Raw genomic sequence first — 13,733 nt, 5'->3', positions numbered from 1 at the left:
CTGTTTGCACCACATCCCCCGTTAGACGCACTCATGATCCGTCGCTCTGAAGAGGTTCTGGTTTGCTAGCAAGAGGCATGAATAAAACCAAAAGCACTCGTTCTGTAATCAATTTACACACCCTGTCTTTACCCTTCCTCCCTCCAGGTGCAAAGTAGATCCAGGCTGTAGCTCTGAGGATGGTGTGAGATGGATGTGGGCTGATTCTCCGTGGCATCAAGCCACTCCTCCATCTGCTAGCGAGCTCTGTTCATTTCTGGTGAGATGAATGCAGACCCAGCTCTTGCCTCCATGGTGTACAAGATGCAAGGTTCTCCAGACCCTGAGGGTCTCCCACTACACTGAACCATGGTGTTATCCAGGCTGGCAGCTGTATGAACAAAACAGCCAAAGGCAGAAGACATGCAGGAGCTCACTCCTCTTTGGCTGGCCATGAAACAGGTTGAGATGTTTTTCTGGAGGAGCTGAGCAGAGGATAGGACAGGGTAACCACCAACAATTGTCCTGTGGTGACAGTGATCTCTGAAGGGATGGGAAGTGCAAAGAGAGAGCAAATCCTTCCCAGGCAGCAACTGTGCCTTCAACATGGTCTGTTGGTTCCAGAAATGGAGAACAGGAAAGACCAGGAGTTGGCACCAAAAGGCAGATGAGTTCACAGTGGTTCAGAGACCTCTAGAAGACATGCAGTTCGGCTGGGGGTATCTAGGTAGAAGAATATTTTGCAGTGTTTCATTTGGATTTCCTCCAAGATTTCCTTCCAAAATGTGTGGTGACGTCTCCTCTCAGGAGTGGCTTTGAAGGAAGGTTTTACCATCAGTCCTATGTACCACCTTGCTTCATGGCAAGCCCTTCAGTATCCTTCTGATATTCCACCATGAGAAAACAATAGTTTTGCTCCAGTTGAGGAAACAAAATGGAACGGACTAACAGCTTGAAAAAAAAAAAAAAATCCCTCTGGTTTTTGAGGACAAGCTCCTTGCCTGGAAAAAAATGAGACTTGTGGTTCTTGCTTTCCAAGCTGAGGTGGGAACGAGGGAGATGCTGTGCTGTCCATTGCCAGAAGGAACAGAACCACCACCAACAGGATGCCACTGAGCAGAGAGAGTATTTTTGCCGCAGTGCTACAACCAACAGGACACAATGGGAAAGACGGAGGGGGACACAGGTCTCTTTTTGAAAAATAAGAATAACCATATGAAACACATGGGCAGGGGAGTGTTGGTCTCCTCCTCCCCTCTTGACCCTTCCCCTGCCCCAAGAGAGCAGCTACCCTGCTGTTTGCCCAGGCAGATAAGAGCCACAAGGGTCCCACTCTGGACGGAGCTGTGGCATTTTTCGGGGAGCCTTGGGGTTCCTCTCCCAGTGGGTCACTATCAAGAGATAGAGTTGCAATGGCTCTGCAGGAGAGGATCTTGATTTACTCCCGCCCTCCAGGATCCCTGCAGGCAGGCTGCCTTCCCCTTGGGGAGACTTTTAGTAATACTGAGTTCAATTCCATGTCCGCTCCAGAGGCTCCAAGCCCTTGGAGGGCAGTTAAAGCAGCATGACAGAAGTTACCTCCCAATTTCCCATCTGCAGAGTGATGATATGATGTTGGGGGAGGGTTTGTGGGGGTTCTTTTTGTGTGTAATAGTTTTTCTCTAGGGCAAAGGCAGAAGGGAAGCTGTGAAAAGGAGAGCTCCACCTGAATGTCTTGATGTCCCCAGAGCCAAGATTCCTCTGCAGTCTTTTCTTTTAACCCCTGGGTCTTCGTCACTTTGTCCATAGATTTTGAAAGAGAAAGAAATGAGAGAGAGAGAGAGAGAAAGAGGAGTGCTGTTCAGGTGACTCTGCTTACAGCCGATCAAAACTTGCACTTGGTAAAGATGATGATCTTGAGTGAGGCACGACTTGGTTTATCCCTCCCAGGGTGTCCCTGGCAGGACAGTTCTCAGCTGTCTATGCTCATGAGGGTTATGACTTGTTCAAGTTTGTAGGCAAGTTTCTGTTTCCCAGCCTGGTCATCTTGATCAAGGGCTCCAAGAATCTGGAAAAGGAGAGAGAAAGAAGTGATAGGGACTTTACTTTTTTTTCCCAACAGGACTGAGTCCAGCATCTTATAGTAGCAGACAAGGGTTAGCTTTCTCTAAGGTAGGTCCCAGGCTTAGCTTAGATCATGCAAAGCGGGTCAGTCAGCCAGCAGGGAACTAGACAGGCAGTTTGGGGTTGATCTGACTAAATGCAGAGCTCTAGATTGCAACCAATCAAATGGACTCTTATCTTGGAGATCAGTTATTTGGTAGCTGTATTCACCACCTTGCCATGCCACTTGAGATGCCCTAAGAGGTCTCACCTGGTCTTCAACACATAGAACCATGCTGGTAACCTTGAAGTCCTGTGTCATGCTTGCTGGACAATTCTTGGGTGCTTTAGGGTATCTCAAATGGTACTGGGCACATATACTTAAATAACTTTTGGCTACATGTGGTGCAGAGCTCATATAGGGATCCTCTGTAGCAAGCTACGGTCTGACCATCAAATATTGCAAAACAGCTAAATCTGATTGACTAATAATAGGAGACAAAAATAACAGGGATCCAGATGGAAGAGTACTGGGGAGACCAATAACCCCAGACCTTTCCTTTCCAGACCCCAGGCCTTGCTTTTCATTCCATAAATCCATCATCCCGTGAGCCAGGATGAAGATAGGTTATCTGTGACACATGCTGGGCCCCAGGACTGGGTGGGCTGTCCCATGGTCCCGCAGAACTGCTCTTCCCCCCCCGAGGCGCTTACCTCCTCGCTGTACTTGCCAACATAGGAGTATATCTCTGAGAGCGCACTCATAGTGTTGAACTCGTTCATATGCATGCGAGACTGCTCAGCCAAGTATGCATTCATGTCCTGGTCACTGATTGCTGGCATTTTGGCAATGTCTGAATAGTACCTGAGAGAGAGAAATACAGGTCTTTCTTTAGGGGAGAGAGTAGGGAGTCAAGAGATGAAAGCCACAACAATAAGGAGGAAGAACACTCAGCACTCTCGGGCTTTTCTGGTGCATCAGTGCTATACCCGGTCATGTTCTTTTACAGCAAGGGAGATGACTTAGCCGAAGTGGAAATTACTGAAGCACTATTTCTGAATACCAGACGTGTTGTATTCACTCAACCCTATTCTGAGACTGAAGTCTCGAAAAGCATCCTGTAAACTCTCTCCATGCCATCAAAGAAGTAGGCAGTACCTATTGATGCTGGATTCCTTTGTCAGGCCTTCAAGGGCTTTGAGCCTTGCCTCTAATCCCACAGAGAAGTCCCACTGATCTCACTGTCCATTGAGAGCTCAGGATTTCACTCCCATAGAAAAAAACCCCAACCTTGCATGCCTGCTTGCACCATTCACACTAGTACATCTGCATCCATTGCTAACATCATCCACCTCCCCCACTGAATCCAGTCTATCCCAGCAACTCTCTGCTGCTCAGCATCTCCCTTTTGCCCCAGATTTTAAGCTGGCCTGATGTCAGTTTGTGGCAACAGGCTTCAACATTCCCATCCCTACTCTGACTGGGGAAAATCTGCTTTCTGTAGGTGTCAACGCCATTCCCCTTGAGCTCAAGAGGACTGGGGCTTTATCCATAGAATGTGGATCCCCCAGAACCATGCCCATCAGGCTTCATCAGCAGAGCAATGTCTCTTTAAGGAAGTTGCTATTTTCGATGTCCTTCGTCCCCCGGGTAAGGCAGGTCTTGGAGGACAAGGTTTGCGGAAGGTAATCAGTCACTGTCACTCGCAGCTGTGCTCTGCTGTCAACTGGTTAATTAGACGCCATCATTTACATTTTTAATTTCTGCAATTTGACATTTTGTGCACAAGGAAAAAAAAAAAAAAGAAGAAAAAAAAGCCCATAGCTGCAGCAATCCACAATTTTATAATTAGGAGGCAGAGGGGACGGGGAGCCAAAAGAGCTGACAGGTGTCCTGTAAACAGCGTTGAGACACCTGCTGAGATGGAGGCTGTTTTCCACTGCAGAGAAATTGGACACTGAAGTGCTGTATGATAAGGATCCTTCAGACACACAAGTGGGAAAATACTCTCTATGACAGAGCAAGACAAGCAGCTGCTGAAGTTTCCTATGAAAGACAGCACAGTGCAAGAGAATTGGGAGGAAACCCTTCCACACCAGAAGGCTTCAGTTTTGCTCAGTCTGGTTGTGTGCCCCACACTCCCACCCAGATTTACTGCAAAGGGTTGGTCTCAGTTGCTACCCTGGTTTTGCAGAGGTGGGTTGATGTAACCCTTGGGAGAGAAAGGCATAAGAGGCAGAGGTCCTTCTCCCAGCTCTACGCCTAGTCTTCTAGCCTGACTGCTTCCAGAGCTAGACTCTGGCTCATCATAAAAACTCATGCAAACCTCATTAGCTTTACAGCAACTTCCAGTACGCACAACATTACTCTCCCTGGAGTCCTAGCATCTTGTCTTCTGGGCTCAGGACCAGCCAAAAGTCCTAGTCTAACTCAGTCCCTTCGTCTAAATATCGCCCACTCCCAGTACTCCAGTGATGAGTTGTCTGGGCTTGATTTTGCTTTACACTCTGCCTAACTCTCAATCCCCAAGTGGACCTGAACAGTCATCTATGAGGAAAGCGGGCATCTAGAAATCCTGTGAGGACCTGTCGTGCAGAATTACCTCCAGGAGAAGATGGTGAGCAGGATGAATAAATATTTCTAGACCTTTGCCACTCCCAGAAAAACTCAAACAGATCTCAGCGTCAGCAGCTGGACAAAATCAGACCTGTGCTACATGCTCTTCCAACAAGAAAAAGCATCAGGAACTGGTGGCATCCATGACAGTACTATTTCAGGCTCCTCAGAGGCAAAGCACATTGCTGAGAAACAAAGAGTCTTATGGCCAAAAAGCAAGGTGTGCCTTGGCACCCAGAGAAAACTACATCCATGTGCAACCTGCACAGTTCATAGACTTGTGGGGAAAACCAGCCTGCAATGCAGTGAAATGCATTGATTTATGGTGCCTAAGAAGAGCCCATGGAGAAGAGCCCAGCTCCTCATTAATATTGCATAGGCACCCTCCTGCTGGGTGAAATGAAAAGTGAAGGGGATTGCATCACAGCAAAAATAAATGAGGCTGGCGGAGGAAAGCAGAGGCACTGTGTTGTATTTGCCAGTCTGGCTCTGACCACCACTTGAAATGCTCCTTTTCCTCTCTGGTTCAGCTAGTCATCAAATGGTGGCAGGATAGTGGGTGTAGGGATAGGGTGCTTCCAAAAAGTGAAACACAGACACACGTACCGTCTGCTTCTCCAAGTTTGCCCTGTCTCCCTCTCACCTGGTAGCAACGCTCTCCTGAGTCTGAGACTCACAAGGGTCTGAAAGCTCCCCAGTGCATTTCCAGCCCTGCAGAGATATTTTCCCAGCAGCATAACACTCCCATGACTCGTCTGAACAATGAAAAGCAACAGGTAATGTTCCCTGGAGCGAAGGACAGGATGCAAGATTCTGAGTTTCAGGGCTTGGAGACCTCTCCAGCCGTGACAGACTCTCAAGCTGTGATCTCAGTGTTCTGGGTTCACGGGCCATTACCCACCACCATACCAAAGTGTCCTGGTCTCCCCCGGACCCAGTTCCCTGTCCATCACACACCTGAGCAGACATCTCCCACTAAGACTGCAAACCAAGATATTGTGGAAGTGTTTCGCAGGAAAAATAAAAGAAAAAGAAGGGGTAAAAAAGCATGTACCAATAATCAAACCTAGCTGCTGGTGCAGGGAGAAGACATATAATATCATTCCATCAGAACTCTGCCATGGCCGAATGACTTATTTATACAGAAATGTTTCTAATGAAGCCATCATTGCGCTATCTAAAGAAATGATGAATGTGTACATTAAAGCATCCTAGCAGGGAGATGACAACATCCCTGCTGAGTCTCTACTTTCTATTTGAGCCCAGATCCTCAGAGGTACTTAGGGTCTTTTTGCCATTTGCATACCCCTAACGTCTTCAAACCCACTATGAAGCTGTCACCAAATCCCAGAGGTCCTTACATTTTCACTGCCAGCATTTGTGAGGCTGCCTGTGCGCTGCTTCCCTTCGCCCCTGCACCTGACAGCTCTTACTTACACCATAGCTGAATGGTGAAGCAATGCAGGGGAGTAAGATACTCTTTCACCATGCTGCTCCTATGAGCACCCCTAAACCGAGGGCCACCCGATCTCACCTGAGCCATGGACAGCTCGTTGACTCGCACTTCCACAGCCCCAGAGGCTGCATTACCCAGCAGGAGGTTGGGAACACAAGACTAAACCAGATTCTCTCTGAATGAGACAGAAAAGTAGCAAAGCAGCAAATCTAGCTTAGCCTGCCTCCAAAGGTTCAAGGCTGAGAGTCCAAAGCAGAAGACAGTGACTACGTGGTCAGATGTGCACTGCTTGCTGACCTGGTGCTGCGGATTTGCTCTCTCTTCTGTACTCCAGTTTTGGTTACCTCCAGTGGATCCTTTCCCAGCTATTTCCAGAAGATCCTTAGATGCATATCAAAAGATCCTGCCTTACCTGCTTGAGTTTCCCCTGAATCACAGGAGGAGCCTGAGTTCTCAAGCCCGTGCATTCTCTGATGTGGTGGGAAATTTGTTCATTAGACTTCAGAAACAATAAAAACCCCTAGAAATTTGCATAAATCCACCACTCAGGCATATCAGCAGCTCAGAGGATGTGAGGATTATTAGACCATAGGATGTGACTTCAAAAGTATCATTAGCAGAGCAACTTACCCCAGCCTGGCTCGAACAGGAGAGCCCACGAGAACATCCACTGCCACTGTTGTATGGGGATAGATTTTAGATGCACCACTATACAGGAGTGCTCCCTCTTATTCTCAAAAAATAATTGTTCTTGTTCCTTTCACATGCTCCTCTTTCCCTGGGTTGTCTTTGTTTTGTCTTGTTTTGTTTTACTAAGGAAAGCAATACAACAGTGACCTGGGAATACATCTTGCCCTCTGTTTAGCCAGGGGTAAATGCTCTTGCCTTCGGTACCAACCAGGAAAGGCTCTTTAGCGGAGTTGTTTCACAAGAATGACTGTGCCTGCTGCCACTCAGTAACTCATTAACTCATCAAAAGGGAAGAGAAAAGCTGTATTGCCAGTGCTTCCTCTCCAGTCTGAAATTTTCCAGCGCTGCCGTGGTTTAGGCAGCTTAGCATGGAGCTAATTGCCTTCCAAAAGATCTTTTTGTCATGGCTGTTGTTGTGTCGTCGCTGGGTTGGGACTGCACTCATTAATAATCATTTTAGCATATGAAAAGCTTGTAACGAATCCATGTGCTGCAGACGGCAGACGCAATTACAGCAATAACATAATTAGGGTTATGCAATAGCCGGCTGTATCCAGACCACTGAAGGAGGAAGAGATGTATGAAAGGGATATAGGGGACCGCTATAGCAGAGAAGGGCTGAAGGAAAGCTTGGGAACAACCTAGCAGCCAGCTCTTTTATGGGGTGAAGAGAAGCAATGCAAGGACATGCTGTCAGTTCTGTTCACGCTGCATGGCAGTTTTAGTTTCCTGGGAGGCGTCTGAGCTGCAAAGTTTGTGTTTGTGCTGATTCAGCTACAGGCAGCCGCAAGACTCTGGTAGCCCAGACTGATCCTATTTCGGAGAGAGGTTCAAGGCCAGGCTGTTGGGACACTAATTGGACTTTGGCAGTAATAGCATGACAGCTAAGCAAAAGGTACCGGCCCCAAAGTTAGCTGAAGACCTGTCAGTTCTTCCAGAGATTTGCTTTGAAGAGCTTGAGGGAATGATTCTGTCTGTGTATGCATCCTCTAGCTAGGGCAATGATTTTATTTTGCATGTGCATGGCTTTCCCCGCTGCTTTTCATCTCAGAAGAAATGGTAGAGAATAGCCGGGCAGCACTGAGTCAATGGCTGAAGAGTGAATCGGTGCACAGGTAATTTCTCTGGTAGAAGAAACCATCCAGCATCACCTCAGTGCAGAGGATGTGTGGCTCTGAGGCTGTATCCTCTACGTACAGACACATTTTCATCTTGCCTGCTGAAAGTTGCACTATGTAGGAACAGCATGTTACTGTGATGAGAAAACATCAGGAGTTTTTTCGGAGACTAAAAGTGAAGAAAGGCAAGCAAACGGTCTTCAGATACACCAAAAGCTGCAGCTGAGAGGCAGGGAATGAGCTGTACCCCCTGCCCCTGGGGATGCAATGAGATGGCATGGGCTTTAATTACAGCCAGGGAGATTTTGGCTGGCCATCAGGGAAAACACTCTGATGGGAAGGACAGGGAAGTGCAGGAACGGATTCCCTGAGGAGAGCAGAGGCTCTGTCGTTGGAGGCCTTTAAGAAAGGGGTAGAGAAGCATCTGTCAGGAAGGCTTTAGACAGAGCTGATCCTGCCCTGAGGCAGGAGCTCGTCGGCTTGACCTCCTGAGGCCCCTTCCACCACTGGTTTTTATTATCTCTACTGACAACACCCCCTACCTTGACCCTTGGTATGCTATATCTTGAGCCTTCTTTCTGGCAGGGAAAAGAGGCACAGAAGACGGCATTTTTTAAAGTAGAGCTGGGATTTGCACCTGTCATCTGATGCTCTCTTTTAAAGCCCTTGGAGTCACCCCAATGTTTCTGTTTAAAACCTCAATAACTTACAATGTTAGGGTGCAGGCAGCTTATAATCTTCATTCTACTGAACTAGTCCAATTTCTTTCTAAAACTAGCTGCCGAGTGGCCAACAGACATCACAAGCAGTGCACTGGAAGAGACCATCTATTGACCACAGAGTCCTGAAAACACAGGCTGCCAAGTCATGTAGGTTAGGTCCCCAATGGGTACAGACTATCCGTTTTGCATACTCCAAACACGCTCCCACAGCAATTTCTAACAAGCTTAAGACCTCGACATCTAAAGGCTAAAGCCACACAAATCACAGTGGCTTCAGGAAAAGGAAATAGATGAGATCACAGACCCAGGACCTGGGTACCAACTGCTAGGTCAGGTTTGTACCCAGGTTAACATAATAAATTGCAGATGTTATAATTCTGTATCCCACAGATCAGGTCACTTTAAAACTCTTTCAGTCCAGAACCTGGCAAGTCTATTTTGAATGGCCTTCATTGGGAGATTCTCAAGGTGTTAAGAATACTTGCAATGTCTCCACTGACCTTCAGATTTTCTTTGAGGGGCTATTTTTAATGCACAATAAACAGCCAAAAGGAGACCAAGTCCCTGCAGGGATGAGAAAAAGGCACCAGTTCTTCTCCTTGCAGCACTGCAGGTATTTGGGGCACCAGTGTGCAATGGAAAAACTCTTTGGCTTCTGATTTTTGTGCTTTGCCCCTTTTCAGTCTCCCACATCTCTGCCTCCATGCCAGGCTTTGGTAGGGAAACATCGTATTGATTGCGATGCAGGCAATTAAATGGTGTTAATGAAGTTCAAACAAGTGTTATCATAAGCTTGGCAGCATGGAGAGAAATGAAAGGTCAGCCACAGCCCTTTGTCATCTTTTCAGTGTGGTGTTGAATGCTAATGAGACAGTCCCAATTAGAACAGGCTCCCCTTTGTATTGCTTGGGGATTGCATCAAATGCTCCCAAATTCTCCAGATTTCTAGGCTCAAAGGGGACATTTGAAGTAAACTTGAAAAGATGCAGATCTGAAGCTGCTCTAATGTAAATTCAGCAAAGCCTATGGAGTTTTACTAACAGAAGTCAGATGAGAATCTGGTCTACCGTTCCCATTCTTTTCCTCTTTTTTGAATAGACTCATATAATGATAACTGAAAAGGCTCCACCTTGTCTTAGAACTACAGTCTGACTCTTCATGGCTTCAACAAAAGCCAAATAGCCTGTCCCCATTTCCTGGGTTAATTCTCCTGCCTTGGTCAGGCCTCATCAGGCTGCAGGAAACCCAAGTTGTGGCTGCACCTAGATACTTTTTAGCCACGCGTTTTCACGGTGAAAGAGCCCTGGGTGTGCAGTTTGAATGCTGAACCTGGTTTTCCCCAAAAGTCAGGATTTCTCAGCGGGATTGTTTCAGCAGGCAGAGTCCACCTCGGCTTCCAATAGCGTTAAAAAAGGACTGTTGAAATCAAACTCCCAGTTGACTGCTTTGTGGAGGTAGACCATTGGTCAGGCCAGAATCTGTAGTTATTCCCTTCCTAACATGCATTCACAACGTAAAGACGTGCAAGACTAATCTTTGAAGGATTGGAGGAATGTACTTTGACCTATGCCTGCTTCTTATGCCAAGGTCATTACCTGCTTTGAGTTTTGTGAGTCCTAAAGGCACACTCCACACTGAGAAACCAGCAGTTGCAAAGGGATGGCTTGGAGTAACCCAGCTCAGCTACCATTTCAACAGACCTGTTAAAAGTCAGGAGCATGTCTTGACTCCAGAGTGCCTTCAAGTTGGGTTACAATCTTCCACTGCTTAATTGCCCTCTTATAGTTTCTTCCTCATCAAAGAAGTTCGTTTGATTTCAGGTTCTTCTGACTTACTCAATGGCTTCTTAAACTCCCCAACTGAAAATCTTTTTATCTTATGACTTACTCTTTGAAGAAATCTACTGGTCTTGAAGGATGCCATCTCCAGCTGATGCTGACTACAGAAATAGCTCCAACCAGTACTAGAAGCATTTGGATTTGGAATAACTCCCTCAAAGTACAGTCGCAGAGTGGAGAAAAGGAATTCATTAACTCAGGGTAGAATTGAAATTATATTTTATTCATTCTTGATATGTTTTTCCTTTGATCTACCACAGCATCCAGGTGCCACTGCCTTGAGTCAGTGGACTTGACACACAAAAATATAAGCAGGGCAGAAGCTCTAACCATATTCCAAAACCTGCAGCCTCCCCTTGGTCTTCAGTTGATGTTGTCAGACATCAGTGCAGATAACAACCCAGCACATGCTGGGCACAGAAATCCAGTGCTGTTTACTAGCAGCAGGAGGTGTTATGTACCTCGTTTGCAAACCCAGTTGTTTGGGAAAACTTCCAGGGAAATGCAGCACCTATTGCTGAAGACCACTGGGCAACAGGATTTAGCTCCAAAAAGTTGTAAAGTGAAATCAATACTGGAAAACCAAAATGGAAACTGCCGCTTTCTGTTTATCCAGAAAAAAAAAGGTGTTGCATGAGGAAATACCCTGTTCTCCACCTACGTACCTCAGTTTGTCACTCAAATGTACCATCTCCAAAGACGGAGACAAAAAGCGTCACTAGAGTATGACACCTTTGGGTCACTGTTGGTGCAAACTTAAATTCTAAATGAATCTCAAACACCTCTTTCCCCCTATCCAGATCAATCCAGCAATCAACCTCAATACATACTAAGAAACTTGGACACAGTACCAGAAGTAGGTCATAATTAAGCAAGGTAGCTTGTAAGAGCCTTACAGGTTGCCTAGAAACGACATTTGCAGAAGTGTTTAACCACGTCTAAAAATAATTGTCCAGACAAATCAGAGACCAACCGGCGCATTATTGTAAAAAAAGTCACCTCATGCCGACTAGGAGACAGAGCTCTTTGATCAGCCGTGTTCTCCTTTCACAAAATGAGAGAAAACCATCCCCACCAAAGGAAGTTCAGTGGTTTACAGTGCAGCGTGCCTACAGTAGTAGAGGTCTCATATAACCTGCCTGACATGGTATCAATTTTAGACAGTACCTATGAAGTCATCCGGACAAATCATTGCTTAAAACTGGATGGCATTGCACAGAAATGATCTGTAAGATAAACCCATTTTTGTATTTACAGAGTAGTAATCATTCTCCATCTGTGCAGTTCCCAAACCTGTCAATAACGCCAAACAAGCGTAGCATTCTGGAAAACAAAGCACAGATCAACTTCTGCAAGGCTTGCTCCAGCAGACAGGCTCCTGCTGAATAGAGTGCAAGATGTGTTATTTGTTTGTCCTGCGGAATATTTTACAGAAGCTGAAGCCCTTACATACTGCAGAAATAGTTGTCTTGGTTGTATTCCCTGTAGAGTAGCTTTGCCAGACGCTGACCCGCAGTGCAGTAGATTGAACAGTACAGCTACAGGTCTTGCAGATACGGATAAAATGCTTGGAAAGACCTCTGACCTTTCAGGAAATACCTGCAGAACTTCAGACACCAGCCTGTCAATCTTATGGCGTCTCATTCAAAGCACAGAAGAGCCTCCAAGGAAAGCTACTGGACTCGGAATAAGGGAAGATAATTGTATGACCCTTGGGATCTAGGCAGCGTGGGGAATGTCATAATGATGCTGAGAACAGCAAACCGCTTCTGGTCTGTGTGGAAAGACTTAGAAGCCCACGTACTTCACAGGGCTTAAACACATCACCTCCCCTTCCTTCCTCCCTCTATCTCTTCTCAACAGTTTCTCCTCAAGTGAAACAATGATGGCAAACACCTTCAGTTCACACCTCTAATTAAATTTCCAACTCTGCTGCAAGACACGTGGGAATAAAAGGCTAACATGGAACTTTCTACCTAGGCAACAACCAAAGAAAAAAAGCCCAGAGGCAGCTAACAAAAGCAATACTGATGATGCCTCCTACCTCCATCCATGAAGCAGGGCCTTGCATCACTTCCTTATGTCATTCCTTTTTCTAGAGCTAAAACTCACCTTTCCACCCAGTTCTTGTAGCTGGGGATGTCCTTGGCGTAAAGAAGCTTGTTGGAGGGTGAGTCTTTGCCCAGACGATGCTCTGAGGTCGAACAGGAGTCCATGAAAGTCTGAGCCACTACAGAGAGGCAGGCGTCTGTGATGCTGTTCTTGTGAATGTCGAAGACGAACTGCGGGTTCTTGATCATGTTAACCCAGAACCGTAACGGCAGGCTGCAAGAGGGGTGGGAGAGGTGGGAGAGGTGAGTCAGTCAGCGCACGATTCACAGCCTTTGTTGCGGGAGGTTGCAATGGTAAATGGTGGATGGGAATCAAAGATCATGGTGTGGAGATAAGGATTCTGAGATAAGCTTTGATATACAATAAATTCCTCCCCTGCACCACTCTAGGGACAGCAGTGGAGTCACCTCAAGAGTGGCTTTTGTCCCTGTTATCCTTACAAGCCAGATTTTGTCAGTCTTAAAGTTAATGCCATCTTATTGAACTTGCACATAAATTAATGGGAGTATAATTGAGGTGATGAAAATGATTCCTAACTTCTCTATGTTAGGTTGCAATGTAAAGTCGCAGCTGTTGGCTGCTTCATCAGCTGAGGATAGGCATTGCATCAGCAAAACTCATGATGAACATTTGTCATTGAAGGACTTGGCTTTTAGCCCTCATAGCAACCCCATGGGAAGAGAGGTAGATATTGCTCCCAGGTTAAGACTAGGAGTGTTACTGGCGTGCACTGCGTGCTGCGGATACCGCGCACTGTCACACTCCACATCTCAAGCCCAAGTCCGCATATGATCCCAGCACACCAGGCAAGAAGCAGTCATTACGTGACAGGGAAACCCCTGTTGCCTCAAGAGGAAAAATGGAACTGGGAAACAAGTGTTGCACCCTTTGAAATGAAAATATATCTGCCCTAACCAAGGAAATGTTATTTCAATTGCAATCCAAAGCCCTTCTTCCCCCCACTTTTTCTCAAAGAGCAGTTCATTTGTACGAGATGCCCTGAGGTAACTACCTCCAGCCTTTGCCTCAAGCCTTTTTGTCAGGGCAGAGCCATTCATATGGCCCAGGAGCTGAGATGTGTCACTGATCACAGAGTCAAACTCTTGTCTCTCTGTCAGG

At 46.4% G+C, this 13,733-nt stretch overlaps 1 protein-coding gene across 1 annotated transcript in view; it reads right to left on the bottom strand.

Annotated features, from left to right (window-relative positions):
• Nucleotides 1-1,930: 1,930 nt before the first annotated feature.
• The window catches only part of PLXNA4 (plexin A4), a 445,628-nt gene continuing 433,825 nt past the window's right edge, over nucleotides 1,931-13,733 (bottom strand). The window contains exons 30-32 of the mRNA XM_075024595.1: nucleotides 12,615-12,827; nucleotides 2,776-2,926; nucleotides 1,931-2,026 (exon numbers count right to left, since the gene is read on the bottom strand). Of these exons, the coding sequence (XP_074880696.1) occupies nucleotides 1,931-2,026; nucleotides 2,776-2,926; nucleotides 12,615-12,827 (460 nt within the window). The remainder of the gene's footprint in view (nucleotides 2,027-2,775; nucleotides 2,927-12,614; nucleotides 12,828-13,733) is intronic.

This window comes from Buteo buteo, chromosome 4 (genome assembly GCF_964188355.1).
Source record: "Buteo buteo chromosome 4, bButBut1.hap1.1, whole genome shotgun sequence".
Classification (NCBI taxonomy): Eukaryota; Metazoa; Chordata; class Aves; order Accipitriformes; family Accipitridae; genus Buteo; species Buteo buteo.
The sequence above is the reverse complement of the archived record's forward strand: the minus strand, read 5'-3'. Positions and strand labels throughout refer to the sequence as shown.